Genomic DNA, 24,799 nt, shown 5'->3' with positions numbered 1-24,799 from the left:
TTAAAATTTTACCCAATTAAATGGTCGTAACCCGACTTAGTCGTAACTAAAATTTTTCCCAAATAATTCTGGGGTTATTATACGTGTTTTTATTTATTTCATTTTGACACTAAAAATAAAAATAAAATAAAACATTAATTGATTTGTCTAACCCAAATGTTAACGGAAATTTTAATAACAATAATAAAAATAAAAATATTCTATTAACGGAAATGGGTTACAGCAACGGAATAAATTTCGGGTTGTCACAAATGCAATTGTCCAAAAAATATCAAAGCAAACATCACCTCATTCTTCCCTCCTTATCTTAGCTGAGAACACCCACAAACCCCAACCATCTCCATTTCTCCTTCTGTTTACTCCATACTCTCTCAAGAATCAAGTCCAAAACTTCCAAGGTAAAATTCTCCAAGTTGATTCCTAGAATTTGGTAAGTAGTTCTTGATTATCTAGTGTTTTTACACACTTTCATGTTAGTTTCATCTTATTTACACACATTATCATGTGTTAAAACTCTTAGGATAATATCATCTTCAAAGAGTTCATCAACCACATTCAAGTGTTTTAGGCTTGGAGATCTTCATAATCATCTCTTTATCCAACCACAACCACACTCAAGGTGAGTTCATACCCCCATATTTTTGAGTTTTTCATGTTTTAGGGGGGGGGGGGAATACAAGTAAAATTTGGTTTATCACACAAATACTTACATGTTTCATCTCTATGTTAAATATAAAACATTATTTGCATAACATATGGTTATCATTAGTTTTTAGACAATTATTTATGATATATTAGTTTTGAGATGTAAATCTAACAAAAACAAAACATAACCAATGTTATATAATCATAAGAAAAGTTATGATTACAAAGCTACAAGAATTTTGAGACTTTTTACCAAAATATAGTTTTTCTAACAAAAAGGGTTACATTCTAGTTATTTCACCATTTTGTGGGATATACCCTAAATATGATGCTTTGACCATCTATTTTGGAACTAGACAAAAACACCGTTAAAAATGGGGCAAAAGCTCTAAATGGACTTTTTCATATAAATTTCTCATACTTGTATTGGATGTAAGTTTTCATGACATAATCTTTTATAGATATCTAGCCAAGATAACTACTATGTATTTATATAAATGATTATATAAATAGTCTTAACAAACAAACATAATAAACTATAATTGGTATAGTTTGAGAGTCACAAACACTACACTATCATTACGGAAGAAACGTATAATTATTTAAAGGTATAATTATTTTTATACTATGCAACCACTATGGAAGAGTAATGCATTCATTTACAAGAAAAAGGGATTTTCAGTACACGCAAACCGGTTGATACAATTTTGTGAGACATTTGGCTTCACCGTACCTACCAAAGTACACACTAAGTCTTGAATTATAACCAGAGTCTCTTGTAGGGAGAGCGTGACACTTGTGTATAGATCTATACAAGATTGACAACCCCGCACCTAAGTTGTTAGCTACAGTTAGACCGAACAGTCTAGGGTGACAAATAGCATAACATTCTGACGCCTAAAGAGCGTCGTAGCAGGCCAACTAGTCATTAACATGGTTATGATAACTCACATGGGGTATTAACAAAACATTTGGTTTACGGGGTTAACATACATTCAAGTAGTTTTATGTAAAGATAAAACTTCATAACAATATTTTCCAGTACAACATTACTTACATTTTTAGTCTTGAGTTTAAGACTTCCAATCCATTTATAAAGAAAATATTGGATTTTCTGAAAGCACACTCTATCATTTTTACAAGGAAAAGCTACTGATTTCTCTCATACAAAATGCTTATGAACTCACCTACTTAATTGTTGACATTTTTCAAAACCAATTGTATTCTCAGGACATCAGTAGACAGGTAACCGAAACGGTTTTGAGGACAGGACGTCGCAACGTTACGTCATTTATTTATGGTCATATGTATATGTTGTCAAGTAAACAATTTTTTTGGATACAATGTAAACTTACTATTTATCAATATGATGGTTGTAATGCTTTGACCACTACTATTCATTTGTTATGATACTGTACATGAAAGTCATCCACCCTAAGACGTTTACACAATGTAATGACTGAACTTGGTTTTTTATGCATGTAGACGATGCCTCCAATACATGAATTTTAACAAATTTATCAAATCCACCACCATGACCATGGATAACAATATTACTATTGCTATTCAACTAAATGTTTATATTTGTGTTTTTTATAGAATTGAAAACTAAAGCTTGTTTTTACTGGAATTTTTACAAGTCCACTACCACTATCGATATTGAATAGATATTGCTATTCAACCAAATGGGTATATTTGTATTTTTATACAATCTAACAAATGAACCTGGTTTTGATGCATTTACAAGAATTTTTACAGATTCATCAAATCCACCATCATCCATATAAATACAAGATGAATGATACTACCTGATGAGGAGGAAAAAAAGATTAATCAAGACCTGGAGTTCTTTGAGGGCAACAAGGTTGTTGTCATACGTGTGATTTGGAGGAAGAAGGGTGGGGTGGGTATGTTGGGACCGTATAATTTAATATTTCAAATTTTAAATAAATAGAAAAGATTAAAAAAAATAGTAAAAATGGTAAATAAGTTATTTTACATGGTTAACTGACCAACTAGGCAAGAAATGAAAATCATAGGGTCCATATGTACGTTGAAAAGAAATTAAGGATTGAACTTGTAACTTTTTGTAAATAACATGAACTATTTATGTAATAATAATAATAATAATAATAATAATAATAATAATAATTTTGAAGTAAAAGAACATTTTCATGTAACGTTGATTGTTCAACAGTTATATAATATTTTTTTTAAAAGATAGAATTTAGAAGAATATATAAATAGATTATTTACAAAATAAATTTTAACCGATATAATATGCATGTTTTTCATCATGTTACTACACCCTAGAGGTGACAATCGTGTCGTGTCGTGTCGGGTTCGTGTCGTGTCGAAACACTAAACGGTTGAAAGTGCTTGACCCTAACCCGACCCATTTAATTAACGTGTCGTGTTGTGTCAACCCGTTTATTTTCGTGTCGAGTTCGTGTCGGGTTTCGGGTTAGGGCTATACATTGAAATATGTCGTGTCATGTGAGGTTAAAAGATTGAGCATGTTGAAAGAGTAAGAGTTTGGTAGGCGGAAATGAAAAACTAATTGTTTTGAGGTAGAATAGATGAAGTCATAGCAAGTTTAGATAACAAAATTAAAAGAGTGGGAGTTGGGGAGGCGTATGACAAGATCATGAGGATGTGAGAGTGGTGAAAGAGACTGGGCAGTTTGGGAGAGAATGAAAAAACTGAAATGAAATCTTGATCTAGACGGCTAAGTCATTTCAACATTACAAAACAATTCAATTCGAATGTTTTCTTTTACTTATGCTTTTGGTTTTGTATCTTTCTAGTTTATTTAAATAAATCAAAAAACTTGCATATAAATAAACGAGTCATTTTCGAGTTGAAATTCTCAACCCTAACCTTACCCATTTAATTTTCATGTGGTGTCATGTCAACCCGTTTATCTAAACGGGTTGAAATATCTTACCCAAACCCGTTTATTTTGTGTCGGGTTTCATGTCGTGTCAATTTTTGCCACCTCTACTACACCCAATCATTTGAATTATTTTGTTGGTTTCATAATATTTCGATTATACTTGTAGGAGATTTGGAATCCTGCATTAAGATGAAATCAAAAAATAATGTTTGGTTATGTTGGGGCAGAAGGTTTGGATTTTGGAATATTCTGCTTGTGGAGAATTCTTTGACTCCTTTATATATAGTCTTCTAAATATAATCTTGATTAAGGATTAGAGATTCAATGTCAATTTCAAATTAATTTTAATTGATTATTGTATGAATGTGAACAAAAGAATTTAGCTCGTGCAGGAGATGAATAGTACACATATAATTCCGATTTTAAAGTCAAATTCAATGGCTAAATAGTTCAAAGTTCAATAAAATTTCAAAATTTTCTAACTTTTCTAATTTGAGCTTATTTATATATTTCACATGTCAATGGTGAGTTTGATAGTGTTTATCTAATCCAACACATTGTCATGACAACTACATGTTTTATGATCTTATATTATTTCGATCATAAAAATGGAGAGAATGTGTATTGGTTATTTGAAAAAAGACTGTAATTTTTCAAAGTCAAGGTTTTTTGTATTAAACTTGGGGAAAGGATTATTGGAGTTGAGTATAACTTCAGGTCTCGTTGAAGCTTAGCTGCTCTAATGACCATGACGCTTTGATGGCTTGATTTGGTTTATCGGGAAAGGATTATCGAGATTTTGATTTGTTATATGGCGTTTTTGGGTGATCACGCCATTAACAAATGTTATTCATGTATTATCTGTAGATTGGTGTGACATTGAGAGAGAGTTATTCATTGTTAAGAAGTGATTCAGAAGTTTGATTATGAAATGTGATTTCATGGTGGGTTTAAATTTTATATGATTATTTTGGTATTAATTTTTGGAGTTCAAGGATGATTATGCCCTTTGGAGCTTGCTTTATAATGTCATCTATCCCAAATGCTGGTTTGGAGACTATGGAGATGCTAGATTTTTCGTGGCTTCGCTATTGTATATCACGTATATGTCACATTTTTGCTAGTTGGCAGTTCGGAGTTTAGAACCTCATTTTTGGAGATTCATGTAATATATTTCAAGCATTGAAAGGGAGAATGTTAAGGTGCAATGCTTTCCATAGAAGGTGACAAAGGAGGCTTGAAATATTCTTTTGTGTTTGTGGATAATATTCCCTTTCAATTACCCAAAAATGTCTCACGTAGGATCAAAATCGATTTATCTACGTGAGATCGTAAGATCATACGATCCTATGACCATGATCATAATTTTAACAACTTTGACTTTGAATGAGAATAAATTTTTTTATGTGTAATTTATTTAAAGGTATATTATTATTTAATTAATTTTTTTTTATAAACATCCCTTGTGGATCCTTAATTTTTCTTCTTCTCTTGAATCCCTTATGAATTTCTTACACTTAATCCCTATTGGATTAATCTGAGTTCTCATAAAGAACTCTCTTAGCTTGTTCCTTTAAAGGAACCTTTCTCTTTCTTCTCTAACCATACACAATTCTGATTCCCACAGGAACCATCTATCTACATCCCCAAAGGGATCATCATCTCATTTACAGCAAATACATTATCTCATTCCCGAAGGAACCATACGCTTGTTCCCGTAGAAACCATATTCTTGTCCCATAGGAACCATACTCTTTATTCCCGAAGGAATCTCTATCACTTGTCTCTGAAAGAACCTTTATCTCTTGTCCCCGAAGGAACCATCTTTCTCTACATCTCTATCTTTGTTATGTGACTCATCACATAACACTCGTCCCATGGACAATCTATCTCTTCATCTCATTAAGAGATTATCTAATCTTTCTCGTTTAGTACTTAACTCATTAAGTACTTAATCTCTATATATGTTTAATAACATATTGTTATTCTACACAATACCAATAATGTCTAGAGCTACATACTTAACCTTATGATTATACTGCATATAATCATCTCCTGTCTCTATCTAAATCTTTTAGGTATGCACGGATACCTTTTCCATCATATACTCATACATACATACTTCAGGTATACTTACATGTTGTGCTACATGTTTCCAACGTATACCTCATGCATACTCTAAATATACGTACATGCTCAACTACATGTTCTTACACGTGTATTCTTCATTTATCTTCATCTCATTACTTGGGGGCATTCACTTAGTGCCCCAAGATTCAACATTTAAAGAGAAGGAGAGGGTGTGTGAGAGTAATAACTAACTGCCCCACTTTCTTCAATTCTGTCATTGACGCATTTTGGATCCATCTTCTTTGCTCTTAGGCCTAATCATACGCATACACAAACATCTTAAGATTTGTATTATCCTATTAAGATCTTTTGACTCTCTAAGTCAAAATAAGCACTCAATGGATTAAAACTCTATCTTTCATTCTCCAAATCTTAATCTACTTCAACCAATGAATTAAACACCTCATAATACCTAATTCATTACAATGTACTCTAATGCATCAATATTCACATAATCATTAGTTAGGGTTTCAAACCCTAACTTTACATACATAGATTCCACCATGGAAATCACATTCTCAGCTTGATTAAAGCTTCTAGACACTATCGATAACATCATACTTGATCTATAGGCTAATCAACCCAAGAAATATAACCAATTCATCAAAACACCATTAAGCCCTAATTAGCTTAAAAATGGGGAAGATGATTACCTCATAAGCTTTCTACCTTCAATCCAAGCCACAAGCACCATTGATAGATTATTGATCCTTCTCCAACCTCAAAATCGCCAGAGCTTGGTTGTGGAGGGTTTTGGGGGTGCGTTATGACGAAAATGAAGGCTTAACAACCTTTACATCTTTTGTATAATAATGTCACGACCATCTATTTACCGTGTTGTGGTGTCCTGTTGACCTGACCTTGGTTAATGGCATCCACTTGCTTGCCACGTCGTGGTGCTCTTTCTCCACTAGCATTCTACTTTGGCCACCGCATCATGGCACCCATATACCGTGCTGAGGGGACAAAGTACATTGCCCTCTACTTACGACAATGTCTGATTTGGATCCTAGTCATCGCTCGACACGTCATGGTGATCTATCCACTGCAGCGTGGTAACTCCTTGACAACAATTCCTTGGTTGATTCTATTCCAGCTTTGCGACAAATTTTTGTCCCAACTTCTAACGCACATAACTTCTTCATTTCTTACCCGTTTTCGATGATCTTTATATCCACAGGAAGGGGGGAACATAACCTACAACTCTGCTAAGTCATATCTCACTGACTTAATACAGGTCTTAATTTGTGAAGTCACAAAGTTTGCCCAAAAAACATAAAACATTCATTTTACCCTTTTGACAAAAAATGCATGTAACATCCCAAAAATCATAGTAATTTTTTCATTTTCAAACCCATTTGATAATCTATAAATCATACAAAAATTGTTTCCAAAAAGCCATAATCATAAATCAGAGTATCCTAAAATCATCTATCAATAAAATATCTAATGACGATGTGCACAATCACGCATTCGTCTTGCCCCCGATCATCTGATGTACCTGAATCCATAAAATCAACTTGTAAGTCAAAGCTCAATGACTTTCTCCGAAAATACTCTCACACAATAGAACATATACAAACATACATGTTGGGCCACAGTCTCCCGACTGGATTGCCCTGGCCCATAGTTTTCCGACTGGATTCAGGTACATCAGATGATCTGGGAAAGTCGAAGGCATGATTGTGCACATCATCCTTGGATATTTTATTGATAGATGATTTTTGTAACATCCCAAAAATATCGAGTAAAGTTTTCATTTTAAATAAGTCAAAACCATTCATACATTATCCCAAAAGACGATTAGAGTAGAAGTATTCTCAAAACATCAGAGTAAATCATAAATAGTCATTGCAAAATAAATCTTCAGTGAGTGGATGCAGTGCGATCAAGTCGGACTCTTCTTTTTAAAACTGGAAGTACCTGAAAATGTTTAAACCACAAAACCGTAAGCACAAAGTTTAATGAGTTCCCCAAAATACCACATACAACATATATACAAATATGATAGCACGTGGTTGTGTCGGGTCCGTATCAACCCCAAGTCCATAATGACTCTATATAACAGCTTGTAGCTGTGTCGGGTCTGTATCAACCCCGAGTCCATAGTGACTCTATATAACAGCTTGTAGATGTGTTGGGTTATGAGAGCTATAAAGATTTATAAAATGATATAGGAAAACATTCTAGAAGCCTCATATTTGTAGCATTTTGATTAAATGAGGGTTTTGTTGAATGTTTTTTATTGATGGCTTTGGGAATTGGGAGGTGGATTGAAATAAAAACCTTTAAGATTTGGCAATATTTCAAATAATGAAATACTGCAAAAAAAAATTCACAAGTATCACTATCATCTATCATGATAATCATCCATCCTTCTCACAACTCATATAATACACATTTTTCCTACTAGTCCCTTCATCTTCACTAGAGTCATTATCCATCATCTTCATCATCATGCATGTGAAAATCTTCATTAAATTCTCTATAGCTATGCACTTTGGTAAACAATTGCGCTCCAAAAGAAGATACACTCAAATACTCGGAATATTCCTAGATTCTAATTATTCTGTTTGTCTTCCTCCTTCCATTTTAATTATATCATGACCCCAAAATATCTCTACCCAACTTTTCTGCCACTGTAAAATCTTAGACAAGTTTGTAAGCAGGATCCATCAAACAATATATTCCTCAATCATCATAATCTAACTAGCAAACACCAAAACAAACCATTTGTCTACTTACAATCGAATTTCCTAAATAGCAATATGTGGCCAGCAATGAAATCTAGAGTAAAAATGAAGGCATTTCACAAAAAGAGCAAGAACTCTTCAGTTAACCCATTATTATCTTTGTCATTACACAAGTTAATAAATTGATCTCTCAGGCAAACAAACCAAGCACAAATGCACAATTTTCCAAATTCAAGTCCTTCGGGTTCCTTCTCTTACAAAAAAACTTAGCAGAGATATATCATATATATGCTCATCATTTGAATCAATTTCTAGTCGAGAGAGTAGAAAAGAAAAAAAAAAAAAAAAAAAAAAAGAAGAAGCGAGCATTACAACTATACGGATCCATAACTATGTTGACCTAGTCAACTCATCACAATCATATACAATTTTAGAGACGACAATAGATCAAATCATGAGCATAAAGCAACGGATGGGCACAACTATGCTTAGATATGGATCTGTCATCTGTAAATAATCAGATAATTGAAACGTTGCAAAACATAAAAACTAAAACCGATTGGATATAGCTAACATCGTTTAGATATATAAAATGGGGTTGTGAATTACGCGTAGACGCCGACAGCCGGGCAGACGAGAAGAACAGCGCTATGCCAGTTCCCGGTGACCTTGTGAGTAATCTTTTGAGTGAAATCCTTCCAGAGACCAGGCATCACTTTTTGCTGGAACGGAGACAGGGCGTACGTCACAGCCTTTACATTCACCGGAATCTTTCCCATCGTCGATTGCTCCGATCTTATCAAATAGTTCTCAGAATCTCTTTCAATCTAATTGAGCTTGAAAATGTGAGAGCCCAGCCCTAGGATTTGATCCAAGTGTCCGGAACGTTCTTTTTGGGCCATTATCGTTTATAGCCTTTCGTGAAAATAAGGTTATGAGCCCAATTTTTTTTAATCAAAAGGTGTTTGTTTGGCATGGTATATTTTTAAGGGTGATTTTTAAAAATTTATTGATTTAATCATAGTCAAAATATTTTGATTAATAACGTTATAAAGTTATAGGATTTGACAAATTTTACACCAAAAATAATATTCTATTCACTATAAGCATTGTTCTTTTTCATATAATAATCCTTTTATATTAATACTAGTATAATACCTCTTTAATTGCCGGTTTGATCGATATAAAAACAAAAGATTAAATTTTAAATCTTTTATAATGTTTTACTTTCATTTATTCTCATTATAACATTGTAGTATGACAAATCTACCCAATATAGATATGCATCAAATCTTTTGTTTTGTTCAAACTATGTTTTTGAAAATAATATATATATATATATATATATATATATATATATATATATATATATATATATATATAATTGTCTTCTTAGTTTTGATTAAATTTTTATATTTTAAATTTAAATAACTTTTTTATGCAAAACATAAAACCATGAATTAATTTCCAATCGAACACAAATTTTTGATTTGCTTTTCTCACACACCATAATATAAAAAAATGTAATTAATTTGATATATTTTCTTATTTAATCTATAGATTGGATTTAATTTTTTAAATGTTAAAACTCTCCAAATTTTCCGTTATTGTATGAAGTGATTATCTAATAATAAATTGATAATATATATATATATATATATATATATATATATATATATATATATATATTTCATTCATTTATTTTAAATACTAATAAGATACAGTTTAAAATATTAAGAACAAAATTAAAATGTCATGATATATGAATTCTGAAGCATAAATGAATATACTTACCATTTGATGCATCGTTGGCAATCATCAGAACATTTCTATTGTAAGAGCGGAAAGACACCTCATTTTCGAAAATAACTTGGACCATAGAAACAACAAATTAATCTAAAAAAATCTAGGAATAAAATGCATCAAAACGCATTAGACATCAACAAAACCATCCAACAATCAGATGGCTAAACAAAGTCTTCAAAACATATATCTTTCCTTCTTTTGCACCATCAATTCACACCCATATCCTATATATCCATTAAAATTTTCTTTTTTCATGCCCTCTAAGATGAACAAATTTAGCACCATGATCTTGTTGATGATTTTATATCACTAATGTTATTTAAGTGTAATGGGATTAATTTGTTGATCAATGTCACTTTGGCAATTATCGAACAAATTAATATGGTGCAGAGTGCACATTTGTTTGATTTTGTCATTGTTGAAATTATACTGCTATTTAGGGGTGAAGCCCTTGAACTGACAGGGTATGGGGGCAGCGCCCTTGGGAGCAGGGTCCAAGGGGCGGCAACCCCTCACGAGGTCCAAGATGCGGTTAGATGTATTTTTTCAGACCCTTGATTAAGATGTAAACAAACAATCTGAATCTTTAAGATTCAAACCTACCCATTTTAAGAGCTTGAATGAAGGACATGGTTGAAAGTGGGTACAAAGAGCTTATCAGAGGCGAATAAGTGGCAAAGAAGACAGAGAGGAAAGGAAGACCAGTATATTGTGCTTGGGCATTGAAGATGGAGAGAAAGGATTTGTTACAAGAATTCATTGAGATAATTTGGTACGGATGCAACGAGGTACAAGTCTGGGTGGTGGGAATGATGAAAGGCAATTAGGCCATATCAACATCCATGTGGACAAGAATTAAGTCTCATCATCTAAGATTACCTTATAACCTGTTTCATTCATTTTTTAAGAGGTCCTTTTAGACTTCAATGACTTAAAAGGCACAAAAAAAAAAGATATTGTGCCATTTAGAACCGAACATAAGAGGTTGTATGATTTTTATGACATTAACCCTTTTAAAAATGTTACCATTAGAAAATATAGAATTAAAATATAATAATACTTAAGATATGTCGAAGGGGTATATTAGACCAGAGGAAGTGTGTGCGGTTTCACCTACGGTTTCGTCACATCATCACCCAAAACAACGCCCCCACCTTGCGGTAGGAACCATACTTTTTTCTCTCTCTTCACCTAAATAATGTTGCACTCCTCCTACTCTATCTTTTCTCTATTAAGTTGTTTCTCTCTCTTCTCCCTCTTTAATATACCACACCTAGTGTGTACCAAAGAACCACACTTTGTATGGTAGAGTTGACATGATACTTATGTGGCGTCAATTTGTCAGAGGAGGGAATGTGATTCTTGTGGCACCATTCCCTCCAACCTTAATCATTAATTAGTTACAAAACCTGGTAACCATTTCCGATTTACAATTTGCTTCCTAAGTCTTGGGCTTTGAGCACTCTTAATATCAAAGAACACCTTATAAATGGATCTACAGGAATAGAAAAAGCATGGATGGGTCATGGGCTTGTTATAGTTCTAATATTTTATGTATTTGACTTACAACTTTCGTTGTAGGTAGATATTTGTATAATATATTTGTAGGTATTATATGCCACGTTTTAGGGGCGTTACATGCATAATACGCTTTACATGAGTGATAGTTGTTCTTTAACAATGTAATCGTATTAACTTTTTTGTGCATGCCTAAAATATTTTTCTTATTTTGAAGGCAAGTTTAATTTTGGTTCAAAAAGTTTATGCATGCCTTGTGTTTTATGTTCATAACATTTTCTTTCAAAATAAAGACATGAAAATCATGTGTACATAATCTATCTTGTCATGTGACTTGGAATTTTAGATAATCTAGATATGTTTATGCCATTTGTGTTACTATGTAAAGATAAATTACTTGTAGAAGGCAGTTCCATTTATAGCATATGGTTACGAAGAGAAAAAAATAAACACCAAAAGTATCACAACAAAGAAAAACAACAACAAAGCACAAAATTTGACAATAATGGAAAACAAACTTGGAGGCGTCAAACCCCCTTAAGAATCAAGATATAAGTCGATGAAAGTAACATGAAACGATGAACACACATTCTATGCTATATGTATCGAATTAAGATAGATTTAGGCTTAAAATTTGGGTGAAATCTAATTTTGATAAGAAAAAAAAAACGGGAAATTGATTTATTAGGGTCAACGTTGGTCCCTAAGAATTAAATATTCTTAAAGGTCAAAGACGAGTCAGAAAAAAACTCTTTTGTTATTATAAATTTCTTTAAAAAAAATAATATATAATAAAAAAATCGGATCATGTACAGCTGTCCACTTTGTCCCCCTCAACGCCCCATGATTAAGATAATTAAATTTTTTATTTGTTTGCATCTGGATAACTATTTTTTGTACACATCTAAGTAATGAATTTTTTGAAAGCATTCACATATGACAATTATGACCGACTGTAACGGGTTACATCCGGTCATAATGGTCATATATGAACACTCCAAAAAGTTCGTTACCTAGATGTGTAAAAAAATAATTAGCTTTTAAATTTAGATATTTTAAATTTGTTGTTTGAAATGATAAATTATGGTCTTCCATTTGAACAAATAATGCATATTTATCTTTTTTGGATTTATTGTTGTTAGATTTTGGTGTTTTTTGGATTTATTGTTGTTAGATTTTGGTGATGTTTGTATGCTTGTTTGAGTTTAATATATATGCTATACAATAATAAACATAAAATTATTGTTTTAACAAAATAAAAAAGAATAATAATTCAAATTCACCATCCGCTCCCTAAAAAAATATAAAATACTTTATACAATGATCAATTTTTTTTGTGGTCGAGATGCATAATTTTAAATCCTTTATCTGTTTTGTTAATTTTTTATATGGATTTTGTAGCAGGTTGATGTCCACCGCTCAAGATCATCCGACGAAAACAAACACCTCAACAGATGAATATTTCATTGACTTTATTTAGATTCCACAAAAATCCATAAAACAAATGGATATTTGTAAATAATAAAACATATAACCTTCTTTAAATCAATTATCTACTATTTCCACACTTTCTTCTTCTTTTTTTCACTATTTCCAATTTTTTTTTTCGTGTTGAACAAAGGTTTTCTAAAATATTTCCAAACATATATTTTTTGTTTTAAAAATTCCACAAGTTTTCAAATATAATATTTCACAAATATTTCTTTGTAGGATTTGGTCTAACAAAATCTCAAATGGTTTAATGCATAAAATAAAAAAATAAACAAAAGAGAAGTTGGAAATGGCGCGCCCTATTGGTCAAAAGAACAGTACTTGTTCCAAAATTTCGCAACCACCACCCCCTACGATAACTATGTGAAGATTCACACTCAACACACACCTTCTCCTCTCTATCACCTCCGGCGAATTCTCCATCAGACACCCACTTCAGCTAATCTTCATTCTTCACTCCGCTATTTCCACAATTTCAGACCACAATTTCTTTACTTCTTATCAGAATTAGCTTCCCCCAAATTCACTGCATCATTTCTTTTGTTCTTGTGGATTACAGAACCAGTTGTGGATGCATAGTAACATGATATGATATGTGTGTTTGATGTCGTTTCTTGTTAATCTTCTTGACTTATATTTTAATTTCTTCAAGGGTAGAGCGTTTGCCGTGCCCTCCAAGTTCGTTTACCATTCTAGTCAAAATTAGGGTTTTGTTATTGTTTATTTTCTGTTCTTTGTGATACTTTTGGTGTTTATATTCTGTTTTGATAATCGGAAGCTAGAAATGGAACCTCCTTCTGCAAGTAATTTATCTTCAAGTAGCAGTAGAAGTGGTTTAAGGTTCCGATTACGCGAAATCATTCGGGCGCCACTGTTGTCCTTTTTGGAGCAATCGGGAGTTTTCCACAACCAATCACGACCAGTTTCTACTTCTGATCTCGAGATGCAGCATGATAATGTAAATGATGATGTGTCCGGTGGAGGAGAGGAAGTTTCTATTAGGATTATGGGTGCCGTGGAGGAAGAGTTGCCGCCTAATGTGGTGGGGGATGGTGGCGGAGCGGTTGGTAATGGTCAGGAACAAATAGGTAACTTTAGTGAGAGAGGAGTAGAGGAGTTAAGAAATGGAGTTGATGAGCAGACACCTGCAACTTCTTCAAATAACAATCGATATGATATTCAAAACGTCGCACAATGGATTGAGCAGATTCTTCCTTTCTCTTTGCTTCTCCTGGTTGTTTTAATTCGCCAACATTTACAAGGTAATCATTTTACTTTTCTTTAAAGTTTCTTGACAATTTTAGGTGTTCATCCATCCCATATGAATATGCTTCCATTTGTATTTGGCTCTTTTAGGTTTTTTTGGGACAATTTGGATATCTGCAGTTCTATTCAAATCAAATGACATTTTACAAAAGCAAACTGCTTTGAAGGTATAATTGAAATTTTGTCAAGTCTTCTCTCCCATGAATGATAGTTTCTGAATTCTTACTAACCCCTTAAATGTCAATGAATTTTTTCAGGGAGAGAGGAAATTTTTTGTTCTCATCAGCATCACTGTGATCTTTATTCTTCATGTGGTTTTTATTTACTGGTGGTATCAAAATGATGATCTTATGTATCCATTGATTTTGCTTCCTCCAAAATCTGTCCCACCATTTTGGCATGCTTTGTTCATCATCTTGGTTAATGGTATGTTTTTGTTTTCATTGTAATGATTAAACACAGAAAATCACAACATACTTTCACCAATTTATCCATTTAGTGATTATTATAATAATAGTTAAGTAGCCAAATCGATAATAATGATGAAAACATTTGTTCACCTCAGATTCAATGGCGAGACAGGCGGCTATGGTCTTCAAGTGTATACTTTTAATGTACTACAAGAACACAGGAGGTCATAATTATAGGAAACAGGTAACCAATATGTGTCAATTACCTTTTTGCCCTTCATGTTTTTTCGAGTCTTTTCTTATTCGACTCAAGGGTATATTTTTGTAGGGTCAAATGTTAACTCTGGTTGAGTACACATTACTTCTGTATCGTACTTTGTTGCCTACCCCTGTTTGGTATCGATTCTTTTTGAACAAAGAATATGGAAGTATCTTTTCATCAGTTACAGCAGGATTATACTTAACTTTCAAGCTTACATCTGTCATACAGAAGGTATAAAATTCATTGCCTATTTTGAAAAGAAGAAAACTGATTTCATATTGGATATTTAAAATTTAAGTTGGAGACCTTTATTTGTGTATAGATACGATTGGTGTTGGCTGCATTAAGGGTGTTGTCTCGTAAAGAGGTGCATTATGGTTCATCTGCTTCTACTGAGCAGGTTAGCAGAAACTTTTTGTACAAATATTTTGGTAATGAATTTAGGAATGGAATCTGTGAAAGGAATTGAAATATGAAGGAATTGGAAATATGGAAATCAATGATAAAAGTAATAAAAGAAAAAAAAATGTTTCAATAGTTTGTTTTTTTGTAAATTTATGTAATTGAAATAAAAAGCAAGAATGGAATTGAATTCCTTCCAACCAACTTGGGGAACATTGAAATCCATCAAATATGGAATTTGAAGGATTTTGATGGAATTGAATTCCGTCCATTTGGCAACACGCCATGGACTGGAATCTCGAATTCCAATTCCGTTGAAATCCATGAACAAGACACACTCTTAAATTTCTAATAGATGCAATATTTTACAACATGCTTTTGAAATCAGACAATATGACTAAATTGCCCTCATTCAGGTGAGTGCTGCTGGAGATCTTTGCGCCATTTGTCAGGAAAAACTGCACTCTCCAATTGTCTTACGGTGTAAACATATATTTTGTGAAGAATGCGTATCAGAATGGTGAGCTTTTTTTTTTTTCTCTATTTTATCGGTTTAATTTAGAATAATCATAAACAACATAATCGTTCAGGTGGGTAAAATGGTAAAAGTATGTATTTTGTCCTATTTCAAAACCATTTTTTTTTTAAAACGGTTAAAAAAATGGTAAGTGGAGAATAAATTGACAAACCTGTAAAAGTAGAGGTACTTGTTCTGTAATATTTGAATCTTAAGTGGTTTGAGTTTTTACAGGTTTGAGCGGGAGAGGACATGCCCATTATGTAGAGCCCTTGTGAAACCAGCAGACATAAAATCGTATAGTGATGGATCAACAAGCCTATTTTTCCAGTTTTTTTGATATTTATTATTTAACAAAAAGTAGATAAAGTACATGTAGATCTTTACAGCCATATCAAAAGATATCTGCTAACTGTGGGACAATCGTATAAATCAAAAATGTGTATTCTTTGTGAAAAAGGTAAATGTAATGCACACATTGTATTGAAAATGTATGTAAGAATGTGTGTTATCACATTATGTATTTTTTTTTTTGTGAAATAAATTAAAAAGCCCTATATCGCTAGATGAGTGCTTATTTTTATGATACATGTTTAAAAGGTGATCATATTATTCCTTTCTTATCATTGCAGTGATCAAATATTTAAGATATATTAGAAGTTATATAGCAGTTATAGTATGGATTTTCAAAAGATGAATGTAACTAAACTGATTTATAAAATAATTACACATATAATAACATGACACATATAAAAGGGAGTTCAAGTTTACATTGATGGTTAACCATTGAATACATGCACCAAAAAATACTTGCAAATGGAACAATTACATTACAATTACAATTCACATAGGAGAATTGTTTTGTTGATCCTCAGGGTTTACAAGAAAGGGGTTGGTAGGTGTAACAATGACATGCTGATTTATGTTTTGAGGAGTTGATGTGAATGGCATATTGTTGATAGGGTACACTTGTGAAACCTCTTCTTTAGTTTCATCAATGTACACCACATCTTGCATGGTCAATTGATGGTATTCAACAATCTCCCTAAGAAACCGATTCTCCCTTGCATACACTGAGTTCTCTTGTGCCAACCGTGCTTTCTCCGCTAAAAGCGACTCAAGTTGGAGTCGAATCTGCCAAAAACAAATCATTAAAATCCATCACAATGCTTAAGGGTATTTTGGTCTTTTAATAAATGACATACCAAATCATCATCTTCAAGTCGACCTCCTTCACCACCACTCTCTCTAAGGTTTCTGTTTTCCTCTTCTAACTGACCACATCTCTCCTTTGCAAAAGCAAGATCCGCCTTCACTGTTTTCAGCTCACGTAATAAAACCTTTGCTTTTGCTGCCATTGCCATTGATACCTGAAATTCAACCAAAACCCATATCATATATCTCATAAACACCTTCAATAATCAGCTAAAATACAAGAAATAGCAAATGTAGTTTCATTTACTTGTTATTATAAATTTATAGTAGCATCTTACTTTCGTTTCTTCTTATTGCAACATTGTAGTTTGAAATATCTACCAAATTATAAGTGTAGATTGTTCAAAGTAGAATATGCAAAAGAAAAAGATTGAAAGTAGAATGCTATAATTTGGTGGATTTAGTTTTTACAATAAACGAGTGAAGCACATCTTCTGCCACCTTACGTCGCGAGAGGCTTTCAGTTGAATTTCTGTATCAGATTCCATCTTCCGTATTTGTTTTGTGGTTCCAATATTTGAAGGTGGAATTTCTTCAGGCTTTTTCTTTATATGTAGTTTGCGTGTTTCTTGAATGATGTCAGCAGTTCGATTCTCCACCACTGTAATTCCTTCCTGTCAGAGTAACATTAAACAAATATGAAGTTAATGTTATTGATTTTTATAAGGAGTATTCAAAAGGGCATTCATGTCTTTTATGCAAACAAAAGATTAGGAATTTGAGTCCAATGCATGTCAAACGCAGTACAACCTGTTCTATTTTGGAGTACATGTGATACTATGCACTATGAACAACATTTTATACCAAATTATTTAAATGTAAAGATAGAAAGAGAGGAAGCTTACCTCAAGAGCATTTCCAATGTAATTTAGAGATGATGTAATTGCATTTAGCCCCTTTTGGAATGGAGGATTGCCTGACTTTTGATGATTATCTGGCAACTGATACTGACTTGAACCAATTTCTTTACTTCTAGCCTTCAAATAAGATTGATTTAGCTATATTAATAATAATAGAACAAAGAAATGTATAAATATCTTTGGGAATTAAACCCATTTGGAACAATTAGGTACCCTGCTCCTTTCCCCAAAAGGGAAAAAGGAAAAAAAAAAAAAGGAAACATCTTTCATAGCTAATTATTACCTGGCCTTTTGCTTCAATGTCAGACAGCTGTTGTCTTCTCCTTTCAGGAGTTTCATATTGCTGGGGAACATCATCATCATCCTCAATGATGGCCCTGGCTTTTCTAGCAAGAGCACCCCAAAAACCACGTTTGGTTTCATCTGAATTCTTTGTTGATGTGTAATCATATCTTGTTGAATCCTACAACCATATGAGTAACCATCTGCTAAGGGAACTACATGATTACTTAAGCAACAGATGTTCACATATAATCACAAGACAGCAATTTCTGCAACTTTCATGCTTCAAATTGTCTGACAATTCACCATTTTCATTGATCTATGCTCACGTTTTTTAATTATGATGTGCATTGTGAAATATTCTACTAGTCATTATGTCAGATATAGTACTCTCTCCATTTCAACATTTCATGACTAACCTAAAAGTCTTCTAATGCACATAACAAAAAAACTTATGGAACTTAAATATCGACATTCCATTTGCCTCAAGTGTATACAAAAATGCTAATGCGGGGAATAACTTCATCTAAAGAAGTATAAATTCCATCATCAAATTGAGTAGCTCGTTTTTACCTTTTCATTAAGGAGGGAGCATCTCCGTGAACAATAACAATCAGATCAGAAGTAGAACAAAGCAATTAGCAACTACAACCAAAAAGCATACCAACTTTCCACATGTATACCGAAAAAATGAACAAAGACGAGACGCAAGAAAGTGATACTGATATGTATACAGACATAAATTGTACAAAGAGAGTACCTTAGCGGAAGATGAATAAGAAGATCGAACAGGATTGGACTTGGCTTGCCTTGGTGAAATAGCGGATTGACCGTAAGCCGAAGAGAGCGAAGATTCACGGTGAGCAGACGATGCTCTGATGGCTTTGGCAGCGAGAGACTCTGTAGCCATCGTGGGAGTGGAAGAGGATGATGAGCTGTCTCCCGGTGGAGATAAAGGATCATTAGGCCTATTTGAGTTAGGGTTAGGGATTGCAATTTCTTCCCTCAACATCGAATCCTTGACAAATCCTGGCCTTCTTCTATACGCCATAATAATCAGAAGTGAGTTCTGAAGTATTTCACCTCCACCGCTGCTACCACCGCCGCTGTGGAGATAGAGACGCCGGTGAAATGAAATGGATCCGAAACTCCTTTCAGTCAACACATGTAGTCCCACTGTCAGTTGCTTGTCAGTATCTCTATTCCATCCGGGATCCAGGGGTCGGTATTGGGTTTTCCGACAGGCCTCATTTTCATATCGGGCTTCGAATCAATGGGCCTATTATTATAAGACAGTTAAAGAGTATAAGCATTTAGTTGCTGCATTTTCACATGTTTGAATAAAGAAAATAATGGAATGAATAAGGATAAAGCTGTATCATTCATTGTATTCTATTGATATATTTAGTTGGTTTGAAGGAATCAATTAAATATGTGGTTTGTTATGTTAATTAGAAAAATCTAATAAAATAAAATTAATAAAAAATGAAAATTTAGATAATTGTTATTTTTTTTTTTTGTAGAAGTAAAGTTTGATAAATTGTATAGAAAAAATTGATCATAATATCCTCTTTTCCAAAAATAACCACAAAAATAAAAATTTCTCAAAAACATATGTGAAAATCGATGTTGCCTGGGATATTATTATTAAAAAAAGTTAATACCATTTTTTTAATAATCAATAAATAGAAATTAATACATCTTAGTTATGATCATACAATCAATGAGAAGTCAAACGAGCAACAAGTTGCGCCGCTAAGCATTTTTGTATGATAAAACCAATTCTTCTGAAGACTACATCAATAGATCTAGGGGATATAACATTGTTATGCATGATCCGTTGTACTCTACTAAGAAGCTCCACCGCATCCGGTGCAAGGAAACCAAACATATCAAATGCAAAAGGTATAAACACGTGCATATTTTTCACGCACGATTTCTCATGTTTGGTAACCTTGCATGTAGCAGCTTTTAATGCAGCTAGTCTCGCCGTGAAACCCCCGCCCTTAAGCCTACGAGAGGGGATACCCCTGTAATGTAACACCCATAAAATTCGAGCCAAATTAAAACATTTTAATTCATTCAAAAACCATTAAGTTCATACATTTGTTTTCAAAATAGTTTAAACATCAGAGTATTCCCCAGAACCATATCACATAAATCATAAAACATGAGGAGCGGTACGATCACGCCTTCGTCTTGCCACGTTCTCCTGAAGTACCTGAAATAAAACACTGAACTGTAAGCCCGAAAGCTTAGTGAGTTACCCTCAAAATACCAACCACACACAAACATACTCATAACATATCGCAAATAGAACATCCATGCATATCAGGTCTACAATGTGATTGGTCCGCTCACATTGGGCCTTCAATCCACCTGGTCCACTCTCTGAGTCTACAGTATGACTGGCCCGCTCACACCGGGCCTTCAGTCGGCCTGGTCCACTCTCCGAGCCTCGGCACGTCTGGTCCACCCTCTTGGGGCCTTCAGCCTATCCGGACCGCTCGGTGGGCCTTCGGAATATCCGGTCCGCCCTGGGTATGTTGGCCTACAACACAAGGCAGGACCCGCCTCAACTCAACCCCCTTCAAACAATCATATGCACAATAAACAATTAATCACATAACAATCCTTAACCAGAAAAACAGTCTAACAGATCACATAGCATATCAATAACATAGCAACCATCCTAAACCAGGATGTATCTAGCATATTAGTAACATTGACCAGGATTCTAACCTAATCAGTCACTAGCATTACATTACCCTATATACCGGGTACCGACCTTAACCAGGTCACCAACATAACACCATCCTAAATACCAGGATGCATCTCTAGCAAAGCAATAACATAACAAACAATACCCAGATTTCCATCCGATAAAGGGCCGACCTTGGTGCCGTAGACCCTATCGATATAGTGAGGAGAACTCACCTGCAAATGCCGACTGGAAAGATAAGACTAAGCTGCTCCGACCACCGACACGACCTTCACCACAGAATACTACCAAACAACCAATTCCATAAATACCCAAAATTACCAAAATACCCTTGGAAGTCAAACTCATCAACTCTTGGTCAAAGTCAAAGTCCTCAGTCAAAGTCAACCTTCCTGGTTGATTCTACTCGCCGAGTCACCCCAACGACTCGTCGAGTTCCTATACTCAGAAACTCCTATAATACGACTCAACTCGCCGAGTCGCCCCAAGACTCGTCGAGTCCAACGATCTTTGAGTCCCATCCTGTCCGACTCACTGAGTCGCCGACCGAATCACTTAATCCAAGGCTTTAACCAAAAGAGGTTGGGGTCTGCGACCAGACTCGTCGAGTCCAAGGCAATCTTCAACAGACTCGTCGAGTTGTTCTTCCAACTCGTCGAGTCCATGCACGTGTTCATACAACTCGTCGAGTACACCCATGTAACTCTTCGAGTCTCTCCAGTTCTCAATCCATTCAGAAGCTTTTCAAGCCATGCAAGGGCTCCAATCCATAGATCCACCCTTCTACAATCTAACCCCCACATAAAGTTGCAAACTTTACGTGAAACTAAGGAGATATAGGCCCAAAACATACTAGGGCTTGGATTTTAGACAAAGGGGCTTCACCAACAAATCAAAGATTGAAGCTTTATAACATTCTAGGCCATCATGAGTCTAGATCTAGAGTAGCAACCCCAGATTTAATTCTAAATCCAAGATAGGTCTCAAAACAAGTTAAAGAACTCCCATAACAACCACCAAGGATGAACCACAAAGGAAATAGCTTAAGATAAGGGCTCCTTACCTCAGAGATGTGCCCAAATCTGATGTAGATCCCAGATCTATACAAACCCCTTGATGCTAGCCTCCAATTTCTCAAGCTCCTTCCAACAATTTCCTCTTCCAAGTCCCAATCTCCTCAACAATGAAGCCTCACACGAAATTAGGGTTTTCTGGAACTCTCAGGGGGATTAGGAGGCTGGGGGAAGGACATAAAGTCCTTTAAATAGGGTACAACCCTCGAGATTAGGGTTTTCGCTCTTCAACACCAACTCGTCGAGTCCACCGCTGACTTGGCGAGTTGGCCACTTAAACCCGCGATCAATCCCGCTCCGACTCGACGAGTAGCATACATACTCGTCGAGTAGCTCCCTTAATTTACACTTAGCACCCTCCAACTTCTTGCTTCCGAACTTGGGATTTTATAATTCTCCCCCACTTAAATTAGGCTTCGTCCTCGAAGCCTGCGGCAACACAAACTTCCGGACGGTACTCCCACAATGCATCCACTGGTCTCAAACCAACCCATATTCCTTCAAACACTACTATCGAAACCCTAAAATCCATCTATTCCCTTGCAGGGTCCTGATAATTGCTTTAAACTGGCCACCGGCTTCCTTCTCTGATAACAACACTCACTGACTAAATGCCACCAGAAGGCATTACCTTACTTCTGACTTACGCATTCATTCGCCACCTGCGAAAACGGGATACCATTCTTAACCACCGGGTCTTGACCCAGTATTAGCTCACTATCTTTCGCCCAACTGGCGCTACCTTTTTCAACTTGCACTGATGGAAAATCATCCCGTTTCCTCCCTGGATCAAATCCCTTACCATGCTGACATGATGAAACCTTTCACAGCTTCAGTGCAACCTTCTCGAACACTCAGCTATAAAATTCCTACACATTGTAACTGGCTCAAACAACCTCGAGCTGGAAAACCAGGCATGCCTACGATGGCCCAGCCATCCCTAGGATGGAACACCACTACATTCAGAGCTCATGATTCAACCATACTCGGAACCAAGGACCCTGTCCTTGCGTCACCCTCGAACCCTTCGGTTCGATACAATGGAGTGCAACCTACTCACACTTCCCCATCACGATCTCTAGGTCCTTGACCTCCGACTGTAATATCCTTATACAGTCCTCAGCACCGGTCCAGGCTACTCCTGAGTCTGTTAACCTGCTTTCTCACCTTCCTCTGTCCAAAATCTCCACTCTGGAACCACTATCCTCCTCCTCTTCCAAGGAGACTGAAAAGATGCCTGTGCATCTTCCAACATTGCCATAACCTCAACGAGCATCCAACCCATATGTGATTCCATATATATGGTACAATCCCAATGCTTACTACCAACAACTGAAGCACTTTCGATCATCCATTTACTCTGTTGCCTTCCTTTCAGAGGACCCGCACTCCTTCCGGAGCTACATACCTTTCCTTTCCAGGAAGTCTACACAACAACCCTTACTGCACCTAAAAGTGCCACTAAGCTAAACTCCACTCTACACTATCCATGTAGAGCAATTGCTATTCTCGAACTCCCATATATTCCAAATCCGATCACATAACTAACTAGGCCTTCAACATTGCCATAACCTGGCTCTCACGCATTGCCTTCAACCAACTCCATCATCATGATCAATACTTGGGGCCAGACCATATCGATTACCATTGCATGGCGACATATTCCTTCATTCTCCTCATATTGATCCACTAACACATACAGAGTCTTTAGCATGACCGGAATGCCTTTCCAGGCTTTTGGTCTATCTGGACCACTCTCAAAACCTTCACCATGTCTGGACCGCCCTCTCGGGCCTTCAACCTGTCTGGACCGTTCCCCGAGCCTTCGGCCCGACTGGTACGCCTTCCGACCCTCAGTCTATCCGGATCGCTCAAAACCGATGTACGTCGCCCTGAACCATTCTTCCCGGGAATCTCTCCCATGCAGTCTGTTCTAGCCCTCTAGGGGTTCCGAACTCCCATTCCGTTCCCGTAATCCTTTCCGTGGCCTAAACCCAGGCCTCACATCGACCAACTACCTTCCCTGAAACCATGGTCTGTTCCCTACCCCGCTTGTCTATCGCTTTCTCCCATCATTCCACACTCTTGGCTAACAACACCGTTGGATCCAACATTTTAATTAAAACACCCATTCGGATCCATTCTCGGTCCCCAACTGGAGTATTACCCGATCCGAGAAGATGAAACCTCGGAGACACTCCGAACGGATGAGATTACCAAGATTCTTTGAACTCCGTCCGACCCCTAATAATAACTTCCAATCAACCAAGATACACCGGAGTCCTCAGCCTACTCTAGCAGCATGCTCAAAATGTGGAACAGACCTATTGAGTGCTAAAGCGTAGCAGTCTACTCAATACCCGAACATAGATCTACAAACATAAACAGAGTCTTCAGCATGACTGGACCGCCCTACCAGGCCTTCAGTCAATCGTCCACCTTCTTGGAAATCCGAGGTCTGTTCCCTGGCCCATGTGTCTACCATACACGCTAAATAACCCGCACTCCCATGCTGAATACACTGTTGAGCCCTGACATCTAACAAAACCCTCAATCTATCAATCCAAAACCCTCAGAGTCGAGCACACCCTCGAATGAAAACTCGAACTGA

The 24,799-nt window shown here is 35.4% G+C and overlaps 2 protein-coding genes and 1 long non-coding RNA gene across 3 annotated transcripts; 1 reads left to right on the top strand and 2 right to left on the bottom strand.

The window, feature by feature from the left end:
• Positions 1 to 6,990: 6,990 nt before the first annotated feature.
• Positions 6,991 to 7,582, bottom strand: LOC145070367 (uncharacterized). The gene is made up of 2 exons (XR_013689918.1): positions 7,259 to 7,582; positions 6,991 to 7,172 (listed from the first exon to the last, which is right to left on the bottom strand). It is a non-coding gene; the product is annotated as an uncharacterized LOC145070367 (long non-coding RNA).
• Positions 7,583 to 13,470: 5,888 nt separating this feature from the next.
• On the top strand, positions 13,471 to 16,624 carry LOC145071460 (uncharacterized). The gene is made up of 8 exons (XM_079018335.1): positions 13,471 to 14,441; positions 14,536 to 14,612; positions 14,703 to 14,871; positions 15,011 to 15,099; positions 15,184 to 15,348; positions 15,440 to 15,517; positions 15,936 to 16,039; positions 16,271 to 16,624. Exons 1-8 carry the CDS (start codon positions 13,964 to 13,966, stop codon positions 16,374 to 16,376), a joined length of 1,266 nt encoding a protein of 421 aa, XP_078874461.1. The 5' UTR covers positions 13,471 to 13,963; the 3' UTR covers positions 16,377 to 16,624.
• A 106-nt stretch (positions 16,625 to 16,730) lies between these two features.
• On the bottom strand, positions 16,731 to 19,659 carry LOC145071461 (uncharacterized). The gene is made up of 6 exons (XM_079018336.1): positions 19,154 to 19,659; positions 18,395 to 18,574; positions 18,097 to 18,228; positions 17,698 to 17,865; positions 17,242 to 17,406; positions 16,731 to 17,170 (listed from the first exon to the last, which is right to left on the bottom strand). Exons 1-6 carry the CDS (start codon positions 19,442 to 19,444, stop codon positions 16,880 to 16,882), a joined length of 1,227 nt encoding a protein of 408 aa, XP_078874462.1. The 5' UTR covers positions 19,445 to 19,659; the 3' UTR covers positions 16,731 to 16,879.
• Positions 19,660 to 24,799: the final 5,140 nt, after the last annotated feature.

Source organism: Lactuca serriola, chromosome 8 (assembly GCF_051521515.1).
Source record: "Lactuca serriola cultivar US96UC23 chromosome 8, Lser_US96UC23_V15, whole genome shotgun sequence".
Taxonomy (NCBI): domain Eukaryota; kingdom Viridiplantae; phylum Streptophyta; class Magnoliopsida; order Asterales; family Asteraceae; genus Lactuca; species Lactuca serriola.
The sequence above is the reverse complement of the archived record's forward strand: the minus strand, read 5'-3'. Positions and strand labels throughout refer to the sequence as shown.